Raw genomic sequence first — 20532 nt, 5'->3', positions numbered from 1 at the left:
TTACTACCTGTGCCATTTTGGGCAAGTCACTTAACCCTGTTCACCTCAGTTTCCTCAATTTGTAAAATGAGCTGGGGAAGGAAATAATTTCAGTGTCTTTGCCAAGAAAACTCCAAATGGGGTCACAAAAAATAAGACACAATTGAAAAATGACTGCACAACAAGAACATGAAGTTAATAAGACTGGTATGCCCAGTCCTTCAGTAGACAAGTATTTTAAAGCTAATAATCTCAGAGACTATCATATTTCCTCCTCTTTAAAGCATCTTATTGCATTGCTGCAATTAGGTGGCCATGTTTTTTTTATTCCTTATAAGACAATTTAAAAAATGCTCTCAGAGAAAGAACTATGGGAGTAGAAACACAGAAGAAAAACAACTCCTTGATCACATGGATCGATGGGAATATGTTGGGGATGTAGACCCTAAATGATCACCCTAGTTCAAATATCATTAATATGGAAATGGATCTTGATCAATGACACATGTAAAAACCAAGTGGAACTGAGCATTGGCTACAGGAGGGGGGAAGGGGAGAGAAAGAATATGAATCACGTAACCATGAAAAAATTTTCTTGATAAAAAAAAATAAAATAAAGAAAATACTCTCACTTTACTGAACCTATAGTTAAGAGGGAAGTGAGCCATTTGTATCATACTGACTGTTTGCTTAAAACACTGTAATAATCTTTGAGCCCTGAGAGGCTCTAGCCTTCTACCAACAATGGATTAGCCCTCTTCTCTCCCCTCCACTGTATGCTAAGTTGCACATTGTGACCATTTCTTCTGGAAGCTGTTTTCCTCCTTTTAGGAATAGCAATACAAATGAAAAACTACCTCTGTGTGAACTGGTGCTCTTCATTTGACCACTTCCAGAAATAAATGCCTAAAGTAGGATTTGAACTTAAAGCTTTCTATCAACCCAGTCCCTTAACCACTAAACTACTGAATATCTTGTTAAATGAAGTTGACCTCAGTTTATGATAACTGGTTCATGCCACTTATCCCAAGTGAATTTATTAAATGCAAATTCCCTTTCACTTCTTTGAAGTTTCTTGAAGTAGCTCCTCTAATTCAGCCTCCCATTTTCTACTCCCTTGCCCAATTTCGAAAGTGCCTTTTGCTTCCTTTTCTAGTCAATACAGGATTAAGAAAAAAACCAACAAACTTGGTATTTTCTGGTCTTCAAATTGTGTCTCTTGAATTTAATGATTGGTTTTTATTATTCCCTCCTCTTGGTATCTATGACGCAGGGGTCTTAGTGCCTTGTTTATTTTAGATTTATTGCACTGACCTACCAATGAATAAGTTATTTTCTCTCTATTATATCTAGATTTTGAGGTTCAAAAGGAATAATCTCCCCCCCATCCCCCAATGACAGAAGGGAAGTGATGCTATTTTCTGGTCCCCTGCCTATAAGTTTCTCAAACGGGGTTGAGGCATATTAAGTATCATACCTAAGACAGTATTACAGAAATCCAATAATTCTCACTACTTGAATGGGTATTCTTTCATAGAGTCAAACAAAGGACCCAGGAGTGAGTCCCTGGGGGAGGAAGTTAACCATCATTATTCCTAGGTGCCCGTAGCACCAAAAGGAGACTTGCCTAACAGCTGTAGTCTCTAAGTGATGGGAATTGACTTTGCCCTTTCTGCTGAACCGCCATGATAGAGTTCATTTCTGTAATGACCCAGAGTCAGCAATGCCTCAAAAGAGTTAATAGGGAGTCGGGATGAGGTTATTGAGCTGGATGTTTGGTGGCAAGAAGAAGCAGACATAGGCAGTAAGGAGGGAAGTAAGGAGCACATAAAGTAAGTTAGGCTTCCGAGGCAAAACCAGAGAGAAGCAAATGGCCAAATGGAGAGCACCAGTGTAGGTCAGTGGGAGAGACCAGGGAAGCATCAGTTCTGAGTCACTGCAGGGAGGATAACACCTTTGTGAGGTCAGCGAGTGGTGGTGTCTCTTCTAATTTTGGTATGAAGGTTAATTCAAGGTAAGCAGTTCTCATGCTTTTCCTTTGAGTAACCTCCTTTTCTTACTTTCTCTCCCGTGGTTATGGCTATGGATGGTAATGACTCATTCCAAACTAAGTACATATTCACGATGACAACTGAATCTATCTACATATATTTCATAGCTAAGCTGTCTCTCTCATGGCTACAGGCCAAAAATCTGTAAGTGGGATAAAAATTATTTTTATTATTATTATTATTAATTAATTAGGTTTCTGTTTATAATTCTATTATGAAATAGTAACTTAATAATTTTTGAATGGATTATTAATTATATAATAATTAATTAATTGATATGTAGATAATGTTGATTCATACTGGGTCCCTATGATGTGTTATAGAAGAATTCAGTTCTGGGAAAGGAGAAAATAAATCATAAAACATCAGAAAAAAATGATAGGAAATTGTACCAAAATGTAATCTGGGAAAAAAAACAATTAAGAAACTTATTTAAAAAGTAATTAAAAAATCCAATTCAGTTCCACATACATTTATTAAGCACCTACCATGTTCCAGGCACTAAGAAAGACTGACCTGGAATCCTTGCTTTGACACTTCCTAGCTTTATGACTGGGGAAATCATTTAACCTCTTTGGAATTTAGTTTCCCGAATAATGAAATAGAAATATGAATAAGTGTATTATTGACCTCATAGGTTTGTGGTTAGGAGAGTGCTTGGTACACTTTAAAGTGGCTTACTGCTTTGAGTTATAATTTAATTATTCTTGGGGATTTCAGAATAGAGTTTTTGTTCACTCTAATAAAGTCAGAAGAGCTTAGTTCAAAGAATCAAATGACAATTCAAGGGGAAACGGGACCTTGATTAATAATAAATATAATCTATTCTCCTTAGTGTTTCCCCTTTTGCCTTTATCTGAAACATATATAACATTTAGCTATCTTTAGGAGTCATATTTAAGGCTACATATTTGCATTTGACTTGCTTCAGTGGTTTAAAAAAAAAGACAAATTAGTTGGAAAAGATAGTTGAGTAGTGAAATAATATGTTAATACACTGAACATTTCAGCCATAATGACCCATTTGCTATTTCCTTTACATGCTATCCCATGACCCAACTCTAGACCTGTGCACAGTCTATTGCTGCTGCCTCACTTTCTGAGATCTTCCCCAAAGAATTTCTAGCTTCCTCCAAAGATCAGTTTAGATGTCACCTTCTACAGGAAACCTCTTTTGATCTGCCCCAGAAATTATTTATATCTTTTTGTTGCTGTCTGTTTTTTTAGTCATGCCCAGATCCTTGTGCTCCCATGTGGGGTTTTCTTGGCATGGATAATGGAGTGGTTTTGCTTTTGCTTCTTCAGCTCACTTTATAGATGAAGAAACTGAGGCAGACAGGGTTAAGTGGGTCTTACAGCTAGTAAATGTCTTGAGACCTAGTTTGAACTTGTCTTCCAAACTCCAGGCCTAGCACTGTATGCACTGAGCCACCTAGCTGACCATTATTCATAATTACTTTTGTTTTTGTATTTATATTTAGGTGTGTGCCATATGTTGTTTTTCCCAGTAGAATATAGGATTCCTTTGTCCCTTTGTGTCCTCTGTGCCTAACACAGTGCCCAAGACAGTAGATATTTAATAAAGGATTACTCATTTGAATTAATGAATTAAAAGTCCCTTAACAACAACATCAACTCAGAACTCTAAAATTATCTTATAAAAATTGATCCATGAAATATCTGAGGGCATTCCCCTTCCCTTAATTATGTTGTGTGGATATTCTTTTTCTGAAAATTAAGTGTCAGGTATATTGTAGTCAACTGACCCATAGTATGTTCATATGTTCCATAGTAATTCCTTCTTGGACATGAAAATACTTGTAAGAAAGAAAATGATGCTTATTTATACTAATACTGGCCAACACTACAGAACCACCCAAAATACAATTCTTCAAGAAAAGTACAGTAGAAGGCCTGCTGGGGATCTGTATCAAATATCCCTCTACCCCAGAAAGCAGAGATCTTGCCATGCCCTTTACCAATTCACAGAGCCAAAGTTATGGCTTATCCAGTAGCAATGCATGGTGGGAGAATTGGACCATAAGGGAAACTGAGCGCTGCAAGACTCTCAGTTCTGAATTGTGGTGCTGGAGAAGACTTCTGAGTCCCTTGGACAACAAGGATATCAAATCAGTGAATATTTAAAGAAATTTATTCAGACTATTCATCGAAAGGCCAAATACTGAACCTGAAGCTAAAGTACTTTGGCCAGGATGCATTGAAAAGATTGAAGGCAAAATGGGAAGGAGAATGATGAGGATGAAATGGATGGATAGTGCCATGGCAACCACAAACATGAACTTGAGAGACAATTCTTGGGGTCACAAAGAGAAGGGATAACTGAACAACTGGACAATAATTACAACAACTACAACACAGACCTAGAGTTGAAAGGGATTTCAGACATCATCTGGCTTAGTTTTTCCATTTTAGCGATCGGGTCCAGGAATATGAAATGATGGTTCTATAGGTGTCAGAAACAAGATTTGAACCTAGTTCCTGATGCACCACATCCAGAGAACTAAAACAATGAACACATGTCACTGTGGAGTCATTGCTAAAGATTTTTAGACAGATCATGAAAAAGAGAGAGAGAAAGAAAGAGAGAGAGAGAGACAGAGAGACAGAGAGAGAGAGAGAGATAGGGAGAGAGAGAGAGAGAAAGAGAGATAGATGGAGAAAGAGAGAGAGAGAGAGAGAGAGAGAGAGAGAGAGAGAGAGAGAGAGAGAGAGAGAGAGAGAGAGCTGCCATATCATTGCAGAGAGATAAAGTTAAACAAAATTTAAAATGAGGCATGGTTGATTCTGTCAACTTCAAGTCAGTGAACTTGACTTGTATATTTTGGCAAGATTCTAGTTCATATTGTTCGGTTGTAAAGAGTATTTTATCAACCCTAAAAAAAAAAAAGAATGTATCACTGCTTTCCTTTCTAGATATTCATTCAAAGAACCAGAATGGCTTCATCAAGGAAAGGTCATTTCAGATTACTGTTGGCCAAGTTCAATAGTGGTATTTGGTGATATGCCCTGAGGCAGGTACTCCAACAGGTACACACAACCATACACTTAGAATAATTTTCAAGTATTTAAAGGTATCCCTTGTAAGCAGAAGACTTGAAGGGTCTGTAAAGCACAGAAATATAGACTGTCTAAGATGGGAAGGGATCTCAGAGTGAACTATTTCCCTCATTTGACAAGAGGCAACTGAAACCCAGAGATCGTTTGCCTATATTAAAGAAATTCCATCATGAATTTGTCACCAATGGAGAATGGCAGTGTGATTTGGGAGAAAGTATATTTCTCTTGGAGGCAGAACGTCTGTATTTAAAACTTAGTTCTGCCATGTGATCTCTGCAGCCTTGGACAATGTGCTTTATTTCTCAGCTTCTGTTACTTCACAGGAAAAATGGGAATGGGTCAGCTAGGTGACTTAGTGATAGAGTTTTGGCTCTGAAGTCAGGAAGACTCTTCTTGCTGAGTTCATATTTGTTCTCAGACTCTTAATAGCTGTGTGACCTGAGGAAAGTCACTTAACCCTGTTTGCCTCAGTTTCTTATCTATAAAATGAGCTGGAGAAGGAAATGGTAGAGCACTCCAGTATTTTTGCCAAGAAAACTTCATATAGAGTCATGAAGGGTCAAACATGACTGACCAATAACAAATCAAAACCAGAATGGGAAAAATATGTACATAATCTTAGAGGGTTATTTCAAGAAAAACACATCATAGTATTTGCAGTTCTATGAAAATATGTGATATTATTTTCAAGTAAGTGAAGAACCTTTTGATTAATGTCAGCCAAAAAAAAAAAGTCAAATGAGACAATGTTAAATGACAACTGAATTACCCAACCACGAAAAAGCAATTATGTACCTCTTTTCCACTTCAAGCTGTTTCTGAAATGTTTTTCTTTTGTCCTTTTAGGTTAATTTGCTCTTTTAAGACAACAAACAAAACTGAGGAAGGTATATGAAAAGAAATGGGAGAGTTTGCTATTCAATAAAATGTAATTCCTACCTAGAATTTCCCTAAATCTAGATCTGAAATTTAAGAATACCTCAAAGGACCAAGTTGTATCGATTAATATAACGCATGTTTTTTTTTTAATTCATAAGGCAAAGAAAATAAAAGTAGGATGAAAATTTTATGCCAAAGTAAAATTATAATAAAGTTTGCAATGGAATTGACTTGTCTGATTCAACTAATGGTATAAGTAAAGATAACCGAGTGATGACAAAGAAAGTTCCAAGGTATTAGTAAAATCTCCTGATTACTGGAACTTCTTACTTGTTAAGGTACTGCAGCTTTATTTGCATATAGTTGAGCAATTTGAATATACACAGTAATTCTCTGGAAAGAGTTCTTACTTACTCTCATTCTTCCATTCCTTATTGCTGGCCCATCTTCTGCCAACCTCAACACATACAGATCCATTTTGTATTCTCTTCCTCCACGGATACTGAATCCAAACCCTTTGGCTCCCTTCTCCATGTCTACTGTAAAATAATCAAAGTCCTGGTGGGACAGAAAATGGAATAGGTGATCTTTGGCTCTCAGAGATTTCTGACACAGTGACTTTCTTTTGCTAATACAGTTAATTGACACTAGATGGCAAATAGGTTCAAAGAGATACCATCTAATTTTGGGAAAAAAATGCAAATCAAAACTTCAAAGACTGGGTCCATTCAAATATATTTGTTTGGGTCCTTTAAAGAACTATAGTTTAGCTGCCTTAATTCTAGTATGAGTCAGTTCACTTGTAAACATGTTATTATTACACATAGTTCCCATTGATATGATCTTTTGACTCGAGTTCACAGATTTAGCAGCTGCCACATATCACTGTAAATGTGTTGAGGTATATGCTCATTTTAAAAAATTATAGGGGTTAGTGATTAGTAAAAAGAGAATTAATGGAGCTTTGCTTGAGCTTTCTGTTTCCATGGATTACAGAATATCAAACCGAAGCACAAAATATAATTGATCTTCCATGTAACAGGCAAGTTCCTTTTATAAAGCTGCTTTTTATTGATTTTTTCTTTAGAAATTTTATTTTTAGGATAAAGGTAAGGTTCCACAGAGATGACAAAAATGTAATCTGATCTAAATAAAGACATGCTTAAATTAGCTCCTAGTGAAGAGGCAACTGAAGGTCCTTTTCTCCCCTACCCCATCCCATCTCCACATCTCCAAGGTATAAATATTTATAAAAATTGCAGTTTTGTATACATAGAAAATGGCTTTGTCTGGAATTCCTATATTCTTGCTTTGCCAAAAATTTACATCATCTGCCCTGAGGGCTCAGTTAAATGCATTTTAACTGGGTTAAGGTATTATGGAAGCTAAGAATTAGCTGGTGCACTAGCAGGGATTAGTTTAATCCATTTCTCCCCTGTTTCCAACCTTGTAGTATCACACAGTAAAGGCCAACAGGACACAGGGTGTACCCCTAGAATACTGTCCTTGCTGATAGAAAACCATAATTAGTATTCTTAAAATAATTTAGCTAATTTAAAGAGGCTACAGAAAAGGTATATAAATTGAGAACAACAAAAAGTAATCTAAAATAGGGCAATGAATAATCCTTCTGTTTCTAATTTTGATAATGTCATAAATTTCCTTTTTCTATATACTGAGCTTTAGAGAGTAGGGAAAATGGATTCTAACATTTACATTTTTTAAAATTCTGAACTTAAACATTAAATAAAATGAAAATCTCTGAATACAGAGAAGGATATTGTCCACAAAACCATGAATTTCTCTTAAATCTTGCTTGATTTTATTTTTAAGTATGTAACTCTGGCAGGTTACTTTCAAAGCTGTCCTGTTACCTTTTCTGCATTTTTAAGTGCTTCCATCACCCTCTTTTTTTTGGGGGGGGGGTATGGAGCAGGGAACCCATTGCCTGCCAGCTTCTCATTTCCACAACCCTATCTTCACTGGAACAACAACAACAACAACAAAATCACAGGAAACTCCAAATATCTTATAACAAATACATATAGTTAAGCAAAACAATTTCTCATACTATGTCTAAGAAAGTATATTTCATTCTGCACCTTGAGCCCAGTATCTCTAATTTATTTCTAATAATGAAATCATAAAACTTCAGATCCTGGAGGTTGCTTAGAGCTCTCTTAGTCTAATCCTCTTATTTTATAGGTGGATAAACTGAAGCCCAGAATGATAGAAATAATGACTTGTTTTTCTTTATTCATTTAAATCCAATTCAATTAAGTATTTATCAAGTGATTACTAGGTGTACATTACCTGGGGCTGCCTGTAATCTGATAGAGGATATTGCCTCGTATCTGGAGAATGTTGCCTATAATCTAACAGAGGTGGCTGCCTATAGTCCAAGGATGGAGGTTGCTGATAGTCCACTCCTGGGGGATGCCTGTAGTCCAGTGGGGGCTGTCTGTAGTCTGTGGCCGGCTGCCTGTAGTCTGTGAATGGAGGCTGTCGGATGTCTGGTTTCACGTCTTGCCTCGCTTTTACTTCTGACCTATAACTAAATACATCAGAGCCTTGATTAGTTGCATCTTAGGGGAGAGAATGGCATGGAATTTGAACATAATCATAAAAGAATGTAAGGCTTTCCTAGCCATTTCAGGATTATAGAATCAATAAAATAGTGCTCTGGGCAATTCACTAAAATGCTTAAGTCACAGCGCAGGTGCCAACTTACAGTGGAAGAGAGGGTTTTCTCATCTGGAAGCTCTCAATTCCCCCCCAAATTAAAATAAGCAGCATATTTTGTAGTTAGCAGACGTCATATACATTTTCACCCAAGGCTTTCAGTTTTCAAAGTCAAAATGACAGCACGATCTGAACAAAGATAATAGCTGACTGTCCGTCCATAATGACCCTTTGTTGTCTGTTTAGCAGCCCTCCACTCTTTGTGACTGCATTTGGGGTTTTCTTGGCAAAGATATCAGAATTGTTGGCCAGTTCCTTCTCCAGCTTATTTTAAAGACTAGGCACTGAGTCAGAGAAGGTTAAGTGACTTGCTGAGGGTCACAGAGTTAATAAATGTCTGGATTTGAACCCAGGAAGATGGGTCTTCTTGACCCCCAGGCACAGCACTCTGACCATTGGGCAACCTTAGTTGTCCTCATAATGATACTACAATTTTTATTAAAATGTATAAAATGCCAAGGATATCACCATGACTAAATGATAATTGGTTTAAAAAAAAACTCACAGATCACTATATATTTTATCTGACATTTCCTAGGGAATCTACAGGTATCTTAAATTAAATGTAACTATATATTTTATTATATATCTAAAAAAGAGGCTAAATGGAAGTAGAGGAAATCCTCTCAGGGTTGTAGCTAAGGCATGAGAAGGTCAGCTTCACAGGTGATCTTGCTGTAGGCATCATCTCACTTCATATTGTCCCACATGGCACTGTTCTGCCAATAATGCCATTAATGTATTATTATAGTTAAGCCATGCTGTATTGTCATTTGGAAGGATACGTGTCTCCTTTCTGCTTACCTTCTATTGTCTGAAGCAGGACACAACATAAGGTAGAATAATGGGAAAAGAGAAAGCCTTGGAACCAGACAAATACAGGTTCGAATCCTACCTCTGCTTCATCCTGGCTGAGACCATGGGGAAGTCACTTAATCTCTAGATTAGAGGTGTCTAAAACTATAGAGGTTGAGTCAGATTAAACTGTAGTGGGGAAAAAAGTAATTGGGAAATATTTGACAAAATAAATAAAAATTGCATAAAACTTAGGGAACATGACATTTTAAGATCAAGACATTATGTGGCCTTTTGGGATTACTTAGTATTCTTATACATATCTATTTGCATTTGACATCACTATTCTAGACTTCTCTAAGTCTTAGACTATAGAGTCCAAGACTATAATTTGCAGATGAGACGCCAGCTTGAATTGGGAAAGAGGATTTCTACCTCCAGGAGTGCTCTGTCCCAGTGAAATCATTGGTCTCGTTCTTGTTCCTCTTTCCTCCTTCCATAGCCTCAGTTCTTCCTTAATATCATTCAATGAAGAACCAAACCAAACCATTTCTTGAGAACTAATTGTAAGGCTTTGGGGGAAAAAGTAATGATCCCTGCTCTCAAAGACTTTATGCTCTCCTACATGATTTTCATTTTTTACAACTATTCTATGAATTGTGTTTTTGAGTACATGTCAAATAAGATGTTGTTACGAGTATATGGGGGGCAGCTACAGGGCTCAGTAGACAAAGAGAGCCAGGTATTTAGATCCTCGGTTAAAATCTGGCTTGAGATACTTCCTAGCTGTGTGACCCTGGATAAATCACTTAACTCCCATTGCCTGGCCCTTGCTGCTCTTCTTGTCTTAGAATGGATATAAGACAAAAGCTAATGGCTTTAAAAGATGAGTATATGATAAAAAGGAGGAATAAGAGTATTAATTCACTGATTTCACTTCCTTTAGAATGTGGGAGCCTCTCATTATCTGGGTATATATCTGTATTTTAGGCACCATCTCAAAAATGCAAAAGCAAAGAAAAAACCCAAACCCAAACAAGTGTACAAAAGACTCAAAAGTTTTCTGTTGCTTTGGTTTGCGAAGCCAGGATGTCAGATACTGGGAGCTTCTAATTTCCCCCAAAGTAGAACTACCTGGTACCAACCATTGTAGGACCACGAAAAAGGAGCTTTTTCTCATATTGTGACCATGAATATATAGTGTGCTTCTCTCTCTAGCTCACTGCTTATTGCCATGGCAACAATCCACAATAAGTCACCCAGAGATTTAAGTACAGAGAGCTGTCATCTGATGCCACCGAGAAAGGAAGAAAAAGGAAAAAAATTGTGTATAATGAGGATTTAATAATCTCAACAAAAGCTAAATTTCTAATATTGATACAGAGACAAGGAGGAAGAAAATATTAAGTTCTAAGAAAAAATTGGGATTTGTTGCAAAACGGAAAACATGTCAGGATTTTCTTCTTTTAGGCCAGAGGGTGCCTTCTCAGTTTTATTAACTCACCGAGACTGATCTATGCTAATTTACTAAAAAACCAATATTTGGTGGGAATATCCACTGAAATTGCCCTCAACAGATGTGGATGGCTCTGTTTGAGTCCCTCTGAAAGGTATTTGTAATGCACAATTATTTAAAATTAGCTCTTCTCAACAGATCCCATTTTGGTATTTAACCCTAACAGAGGCAAGAAATGCCTTTTGTGAGTTGCATAATTTAAACTCTGCTTTGAGTCCCAGCAAGCTGTCCAGGCACCTACTGGGAGCCTGCACAATGAGAAGAGAATTATTTAAATACTCTTTGAGTAAGATGCTTAGTTATGCAAATGCCTGAATTCAACTCTTGGAATTTAACTGGCTGTCATTTGTTGGTGTGTGTCAAATTTCTCTTGAGAAAGAGTCTTCTTGACAGTTTCGATGTTATATGGTTTTAAGTTACCCTGTAAAATGGTAATTCCATTGCTCATATTTTATTTTTGTGAAATCGCTTTTATTCTCTTGGTCCAACTGAGTCCAGAGGCATGGCAAAAAGGCTTGACATTTAACAGTTTCCATTTAGATCAATAAACATTTTTTTTTAAATCTGCTACATGCAATGCAAAGACAGGAATTAAATGGGCTCTGGCTTTAAGGGGCTTATTAAATAATCGTAAGAGCTAGAATTTATATAGCTCATTAACGTTGGAAGAGAGCTTTATGTAGCTTACCTCATAATGTCCTCACAATAACCCTATGAGGTAGGTTTTATTTTTAGCCCTGTTTTATAGGTGAGGAAACCCAGGCTGAGTCAGGGTAAATGACTGACCCTGGGTCACACAATTAGTAAGTGTCTGAAGCAAGATCTGAACTTGGGTCTTCCTGACCAGCACTGGTGGTGTGGGAGTGAGGGGACACAATAGGTACAAAGATAAGTAAATACAAAATATTTAGACAATACAAAATACATTTAAGAGGGATTTTTTTTCCCCCTAGCCAGGGATGGCTTTCTGTATGAGAGCTTTGAATTGAAGTAGAGGGGAGATTGAACGATAGTAGCTTGAACTAAGAATAACTTAATGGATGACTTTTACCTGGTGCTTTAAGGTTTACAAAACACTTTAAAAATACTATCTTGAATTTTGAGGCAGCTGGATGGATCAATGGATAGAGAGCCAAGCCCAGAGAAGGGAGGTCCTGGGTTCAAATGTGACCTCAGATACTTCTTTATCACTTAACCCCAGCTGGCTAACCCCACTTGAAACCAATGCTTAGTGCTGATTCCAGGACAAAAGATAAAGGTTTAAAAAACATAAATAAAAATACTGTCTCAACTTTTAACCTTATGAAACCCCTTGAAATTAGGTGCTATTATTATGCCCATTTTATAGATGAGGAAAACAAGGCAGAAAGGTGTTAAAATATCCTGTAAAAGGTTCCAGGGCTAATAAAGGTCTGAGAGTCAGGAGGTGTAGGTGAGGAGGGCATGCATTCCTGACATGGAAGAAACTGAGGCTAAATCACTTACTTATAATTTCATAGCTAGTAATAATGAGAATTAGAAGTTCAACCCAAGTTCAGCAGTAGGGACTTAATCAAATGCTTGTTGTTTAATTGACTGATCCTTCTCATTCCATAATACATTGTATTAACTGATAATCTTCTATCTTGCAAATGGATGATACAGGGGCCAAGGGAGATAACAATGTCACAGGGAATTTTTGCTTTCAGTGCTTAAAAGACATTTTTAAAAATTGTATGCCCATAGTACAACATGTATGTGCATATAACTACATATATCTTTGCGAAAGAGTCTTAAAGTTTGAGATAAGAAGATCATGAAGTTGGAGCTGGAAGGGAGTTAGAGACTGACTAGTTGAAGTGTCTCATCTTACAGTCAAGGAAACTGAAGTTTAGGGAGGAAAGGCAACCTATCTCACATAATACCCCACAGAATGTATTGTTTATTTAGAAAGTCAACCTCCAGTCTCTTTTAATAGTTTATCCTAGGATCACAGATTCAGAGCTGGAGGTGACCTTAAAGGCTGCTGAGTCTGACACCCTGTCCATTTTTCAGAGGATGAAAGAAGTTTTGATTTGCCTGGGGTCACACAGCTAGTGTTTGAGGCAGCATTTGAACCCAGGTCTTCCTGACTCCAATTTCAGTGCCCCATCTGCTATATTACATTATCTCTTTTAGGTATAACCAACAGAAACAAAGTAAACTACCAATTGCCTATGCTCATGGAGGGAGAGTGTCATAGCTAATACAAAAGGCTGGAAAATGAGGCTTTGAAATGAATTCTATTTGGCTTTAAAGTACATTATATAATGGTTTGATTTATTTTTCCCAGCAGATTTATTTCCCTAGATAAAGTTTGTTTTTTCACAACATCAAGATTATTTTTCATTTTTTGAATATATACTAACTGGATGGTGTGGGAAGAAGGGAAATACCTGGGAGGATGCCAACCCACAAAACAGATAATGCCCTTGCAAGTGGTTGAGTAATACCATTTTGTTGAATTCCATTCTAAGGGTACACTTGGTTTAATTTGCCGAAAGGGCAGCAGACCATGTGCACATGCATTGATTGAAAGTCACAATGCATGCTTGTTGAAACAGAATCTAACCTGATTTAGAAAATCCTTCAGAATGACCCAGAAAAAAAGGCAGAAGTTTTTTTTTTTTCTTGGATGCTTGAAAAAATGCCACTGCAGTTGCTGGTGAGGATCCAACAGTGAGGGAAGGGCCACCTTTTCATGTGGATAAAAGTTGTCCTGAATCCAAGAGTCGTCTGGATATCGGCAAGGTTTTAGGATGCCAGTTACCAGTAATAGTGAGGCCAATTCTCAATTAAAATCCCAGTAATGCTTGGAGTCAATAAATCAGGGCCAAGAAAAGGTGAGATTCACCTATCCATCTGCCTATTCATCTATCCATTCATCCTTCCATCCAATTATCGAGATGTATATTTATGTATAAATATATCACCACATATACATAAGTATTTACAAATGTTCTAAAGGTTTTAGTGTTGTTTTAAGCTATGAAGGCTTAAATTATTAAGCTGGTATATACACACATGTGATAAAAATAAAGCATCTCTGTTAATCCTAGTATATAGGAAATGTTTTGTTTTAAAATAAACAAAAAAAAATTGAATAGACTATTAGGAGATTGTACCAGGTGGGGACACTGGCCACAACCAACCATCTTCCTGAATGGAGGTTGACAACTCTGAGGTACCACCTCACACCTAGAAGATTGGCCAATATGACAGTAAAGGAAAATAATAAATGCTGGAGGGGATGTGGCAAAATTGGGACACTAATGCATTGCTGGTGGAGTTGTGAATTGATCCAACCATTCTGGAAGGCAATTTGGAATTAGGCACAAAGAGCTTTAAAAGAATGCTTGCCATTTGATCTAGCCATACCACTGCTGGGTTTATACACCAAAGAGATAATAAAAAAAAGTTTGTAAAAATATTTGTGGCTGTGCTCTTTGTGATGGCAAAAAAAAAAAATGGAAAATGAGGGGATGTCCTTCAATTGGAGAATGGCTAAACAAATTGTGGTATATGATATGATGAAATACTATTTTGCTATAAGGAATGATGAACTGCTTGATTTCTATAAAAACTGGGAAGACCTCCATGAACTGATGTGGAGTGAAATAAGCAGAACCAGGATAACATTGTACACAGAAACTGAAACACTTTGAGATGATAAAATGTAATCAACTTTGCAACTAATAGTAACACAATGATCCAGGACAATCCTTAGGGATGTAAGAGGAAGAATGCTATTCACAACAAGAGAAAGAACTGTGGGAGTAGAAATGAAGAAAAACATGATTTGTCACTTGTTTATGTGGATATATGATTTAGGATTTTAGTTTTAAAAGGTAATTTTATTACAAAAATGAATGATATGGTAATAGCTATCAAGTGATAATGCATGTATAACACAAGGAATTGCTCGTTAGATCTAGGAGTGGGGACAAGGAAGAAGGGAAGTAGAGAACATGAATCATGTAACCATGGGAAAATACTTTAAAATAAATGAATAAATATTTTAAAAAAGGAAAAAAAAACAGACATCTGGGTCTTCCTCCTACCTTTATGGATCCCACTCTATATTTTCCCCCATTATCACCATTACTCAGTTTCCCCTTTTAAGATGACCAACTTTCCATCTACTCTATATGCATCTTGATGTAGCTGGTATTTTAATACTTCAATAAACATTTATAAAAGAACCTATTTTGAGGGGCAGTCAGGTGGCTCAATAGATAGAGTGCCAAGCCTAGAGATGGGAGGTGCCGGGTTCAAATATGACATTAGACACTTTCTGGATAAGGAACTTGATCCCCAATGTCTATCTCTTACCATCGTTCTCTCTTTGAACCAATACATAGTATTGATTCTAAGGGTTAAAAAAAAAAGAACCTACTATGTATGAGCTAGGCAGTGTGCTAAGGGCTGGAGACACATAAAGAGGCAAAAACAATTCTGCTCTCAAGAAGAGTACAAAGAGAGAACATGCAAACAAATACATATGAAAGCAAACTATATACAGGATGAATAGGAAATATTTAAAAGAGGAAAAGCTCTGGAAAAGAGGGGTTAAGGGAGGCTTCCTATGGAAGGTAGGATTTTAGTTGGATGCAAGGGATGTCAGTGATTAGGGTAGAGAAATCAGAATATTCTAGGCATGGGGGACAGCTGGAGAAAATGCCCAGAAAGAGAAATGAAGCATCTTGGGACAGCCAGGACGCCAGTGTGGTGAGTAAAGGTGGAAGAAGGCTAGAAGGCTGGTGGAAGGTAGGTCTGAAGAGACTTTTGTTAGTTGCTCTTGGAAGCAAAAGAAGCTGCTGAATTTACTGACAAGGAGGGAGGAGGTGACTTGAACAGACCCCCTCAGTGGTTGAATGGAGAATGGATTGTACATATTTCCTTATAAATTGCCCTCTGCTCTCCCATTAGAATGTAAGCTCCTGGAGAGTAGGCAAATTTTTCTTAAAAGATTTCTTTGTATTTCTAGCAACTAACACAGTACTTAACACTTTTGTTCAACTCTTATCTATTATTTGTTCTACAGGCTGAACTTTCCTATCCAGGCTTTGAATTCTCCTCTTCCTCCCAACAGATCATATAAATAGCTAAGGCTGATAGACATTTGCTTTCTGTGAAGTCAACTGGAGGAATCAGAGTAAAATAAAACACCTGGAAAAACACCTGGGGTAGAGGAATAATATTTGCTTTGCAACAGTGCAAGCGAATTCTCATCATGAAAAGAGGTTCTCACTCTAACATCCTCAATATGGGAGGCAGTGATGGAAGGCAGGTGTTCGGAAAATATTATAATTATGGAAAATATCATTGAAGGTTTTATATGTTCCTAGAGCTTACCATTTCTTGCCTTTAGTGAAAAGGAGAAAAAAACCCATTTAAATGCCTTTAAAAATCTACATTATTCTCAAATCCTACCCACTTCTTCTAATTATATGGAGGGTATAGAATAATGCTCTAAAGCCCACAGGTTTAGCTATCACTCTTTCCTTAGAACTTAAGGTGGCACACACACCCTTCCTCCCAAGTTTTCTTTCTAAGCAATGGGTAGCACAAGCCACATTACCATTATTTACACTGTGCATAGGATGAGGGACTGTCATTCAATGTCTCTCCTTTTTTTCCCAAGGAGCTCAAAGAGAGATGTGTTTCCACATTGCCCTGGCAACCTTTTCTAGGATCAAACAAGGCTGACTATCTAATTTAAACCCCTCAATCTATTGCATAAGACCACCATTATTCTCATTAGTCTGATGCTTCCACCACCCAGATTTCTGCTTCTAGACTACTGAGAGTGACCTCTTTTACCTTTTTCACACTCAAAGAAGAACTTCCTTTTTTGCAAAGAAATATTTTGATTGACTTTCTTGCTGTTCCTCCTCGATGTGGAGGAACACTCTTCCTGATTTTACATGAAACTCTTCCTGATTTCAGAAGTGACTTTCCCTTTTCCTTGGATATTGTCTTATGCTCCCTTTATATATATATAAATTTGTACACACACATGTTTACATATAATTCTAGTGTACATGCTATTTCTTTTGATAGAATGCAAGCTCCTTGAGGGCAAGGTCTGTTTTATCTTTGTCTTTGAATTTCCATCACCCAGCAGAATTTCTAGCTTAATAAATGCTTGCTGATTTAGTATGGCAGGATGCTTAATTAATGTATTAAAATTATTAAGCACTTATTTTGTGACAACTATTGCTTTGATTATTTGATTGAAAGCATATGCCCTAATTAAGGACTAACCAGTGCTTCTGGAGCATGGCACAAGTAGCTACAAAGCCCATAGGATTTGATGGAAGGTTCAAGGGCTCCAGCCTCTCATTTATAGGCCAAGAAATTCAGCTAGATACATTTTGTATGTCTGCAAATCATGACTGGGTTGTTCTCAGAGGTGATAAATTCAGGCATATCATTGATCATCTTTGCTGCCTTCCAATTTAGAGTTATCCAGAAGCAGAGGATGCTGGGTATTGCAGTGAATCAAGATCCAGGTCTGGAGTCAGGAAGACTCATCTTTCTGAGTTCCGATTTAGGGTCAGACACTTACAGGCTGTGTAATGGCGGGCAAGTTGATTCTGTTGATTCAGTTTCCTCATTTATAAAGTGAGTTATGTAAAATGGAGATTTGAACCCCAGACTCCAATCCCCAGAAGTCCTTGTTATTTCTCAGAATTCCCTATAATCTCACCTGAGTCCCCACCTGGGCAAGATCACAATTTGTATTTAAACTGGCTGTAACATCTACTTCGGGCTCTCTCTCTTCCTCTACTCGGACATGGCAAGATGTAGTGAGTAAGATGTGGTGGTTTATTATTTTGTATCCTTGATTTCTAACAATCTTTAATAAACCTCTTAAAATATAATACTTTTATTACTAGAAACTAATTTAATTTTTACAGTTAGAGAATTTAGTGGCAAACCACTCCAATATCTTTGCCAAGGAAACTCCAAATGGTGTCATGAGGAGTCAGACATGACTGAAAAGACTAAAGAACAACTAAGCACAAAGTGAAAAAAATAAAGTGGAGGTTTTGGAGCATTCCACTTAGGAAACATTGCCCTTGGCCAAGGGTTTATAAGCTAGGCTCCATGAACTTAAAAAAAAAAAAGTCATTCACTTTATTTCCATATCACTGGTTTCCTTTGTTATCATATAGATAATTTTTATGTATTTAAAAACCTTATTCCAAGGAGTCCCTAGATGGCATCAGTGTGTCCAAGGAGTGGAAAGGTTGAAAAAAGGTTGCCTTGGACCTGGCTGCTTTGCAGTGTCCGATGTGCTCCTGTGAAAGGTAGACACAGTGTCTCACATCTCACAAGAAACCGGGATGGGTTTAAAATAAGTTTCTCCATCACAAGATTTCTATGAAGCAGGTGCAGACATGGCTATTTTCATTCTAACAAATGAGGAGCCTGGACCACTGAGAATCCAAAGCTGAGCGAGCTGTGCTTTTACAAATAATAAGAGCAAGAAGTTAAAAAATTCAATGGAGATAAATATAGCTCTTAGTGGAAGATACCGGAAATGACCCAAATCTTGTAACTTGTAAATCCCTAGTTTAGCAAAATTTGTCTCATCTTTCTTTTCCGCTGCCACCTGGAAGCAAGGAAACTCTGCGATGCTTACCTGTTCTCATGTCCTTGTAGCTGGAGGGGCTGGGGAGGAGGAGGCTGAGTGACTGGGCTGTTGGGTGCCACAGGACTTGGCTGGGCCAATGGACTCTGCTGAGCTGTGGGACTGTGCTGCTGGGCCATAGGACTCTGTTTCTCAGAACTGGGGGCAGATGCTGGGCTGTTCAGCTCTGCAGAACCAAAGCCAGAGGAAAATACAGTCACATCAGCATGTGAAAACAAGACTGAGGGAGATAATGAAGATCATTTTCTGTTAAGGCAATCTTGGGGATTTTTTTTTTGTCTCCTGGCTTGGGTTATTTTGGTTTCCTAGTCAGATGTCTAAAACAGGGAGTGTCAGCCTTTTTCCATTCTCTGTTCCCTGGAATTAGAAACTCTAGCTGACATGAGTATCATTTACATTCCATCAGGATAAATGGCAAAAAGTCTTTTATGATATGTTTAAAAAAAAAAGACAAACTAAGAGCACTGACAATTTAAAAAATGATTTGGAGTAACATATTTTAGTTCAGGTCAGATGACCCATAATGGGGATGAGGTCTCAGCCATTGGCATTTGGGCAGGAGTGGCAAACCCTATTTCCATTTTAAAGTTTAGTTAAGGATGCTGGAATCAGCCCTGTTCCAAATGAATACTTTCCAAAATCCTACTTCAATGGTTTTGTTGTTAGTTTTGCCCAGTGACCAGTAACTCTTAACTCTGGGATGCCATAGTTCTACAGATAGAGACAAAAGAACATCTGGGCACACAAAGATCCCAGGAGCCATTTCTTTAAAAAATACTTGGTAGCTTTAATCGTTTTCATGATTTGTTATGGTCTCAACTGTAATTACTTTTGTGCATTGGGACAAGAGAAAGAATTGGCATATTTCACACCGAGATCACATCCACTCAGTTCAGATTTTCAATAACTATAATCTTGCCCAAATGGATTTCATTTCCATTAAATATTTGGAAAACAAGATATATTGGGTAGAATGCTGAGCTTGAAGTAAGGATGATTTGGGTTCAGATTTTACCTCAAATACAATGTTTTTAGGTGGGTGACTAGGGAAAAGCTGTTAAATATCTCTGAGACTCAGTAGCAAAAAAAAAAATCCCTTCCAGTGTAGAAAATGTAGAAAAGCTCATTGTGTTTGGGGGTAATAGATTTATATTAAGATATGTTCAGACATTATTTTCAGTTAGTTCAAAGTTGAATAGGTAGATAAATAAAGGGAAAATATCTATTGCCATCTCCTTATAAAATAATATACATTACACTTGTTTTTATGATTCTTTTTCTGGATTAATTTGCAAAACCAGGTAACTATTTAGTGTTTCAGTGACTGCTGTGAGTGTTAGACTGTACTCAGAGGGAGTTAGACTGACAGCAGAGGGAGATCCAAATAAAACAGATGACAATGAGCTAAGTAATCACATCAACTTCTATATCAGACACCATGCTACTGAGATGAAATTACAATCTCATTAGCTAGGGAGGAGCTAGTCCCCTGGGTATTGGGATATTGAATTCATACTCCAGACTTGGTTGAGAAACTGCCCTGATTTGTAAAAATGGTGACTCTCTCCTCCAGGCCTCAGGATGGAGCCATTGTTTCACGAAGAGTTTTCAAAAGCCAAGTGGAAATTCTAAATCTCCAACATATGCAATTTTTCCTCTACAGGAAAGAGATGCCCAGCCTCCTCTGAGCCAATATGGTTTCCTCAAGGTCTTCAAAAATCGATGGAGCCAGATCTGAAGTAAGAAGAAGACTCCTTCAGAGCTTTGAGTGCTACGTACACCAAGCCATTTTCCAGATCTGTAGCTCTATCATT

At 37.4% G+C, this 20532-nt stretch overlaps 1 protein-coding gene and 1 long non-coding RNA gene across 22 annotated transcripts in view; one reads left to right on the top strand and one right to left on the bottom strand.

Annotated features, from left to right (window-relative positions):
- The window catches only part of MAGI2 (membrane associated guanylate kinase, WW and PDZ domain containing 2), a 1718964-nt gene that overhangs the window by 144325 nt on the left and 1554107 nt on the right, over positions 1 to 20532 (bottom strand). For all 21 annotated transcript variants that reach the window (XM_007504040.3, XM_007504032.3, XM_056800855.1 and 18 more), the window contains 3 exons: positions 18710 to 18884; positions 8301 to 8541; positions 6402 to 6545 (listed from right to left, as the gene is read on the bottom strand). In XM_007504040.3, coding sequence (XP_007504102.1) covers positions 6402 to 6545; positions 8301 to 8541; positions 18710 to 18884 — 560 coding nt within the window. The remainder of the gene's footprint in view (positions 1 to 6401; positions 6546 to 8300; positions 8542 to 18709; positions 18885 to 20532) is intronic.
- On the top strand, positions 1988 to 6053 carry LOC103104939 (uncharacterized). Its single transcript, XR_472881.3, has 2 exons — positions 1988 to 2174; positions 5955 to 6053. It is a non-coding gene; the product is annotated as an uncharacterized LOC103104939 (long non-coding RNA).

This window comes from Monodelphis domestica, chromosome 5 (genome assembly GCF_027887165.1).
Source record: "Monodelphis domestica isolate mMonDom1 chromosome 5, mMonDom1.pri, whole genome shotgun sequence".
NCBI classification, from domain to species: Eukaryota; Metazoa; Chordata; class Mammalia; order Didelphimorphia; family Didelphidae; genus Monodelphis; species Monodelphis domestica.
This window is presented reverse-complemented; position numbering and strand designations above follow the sequence as displayed.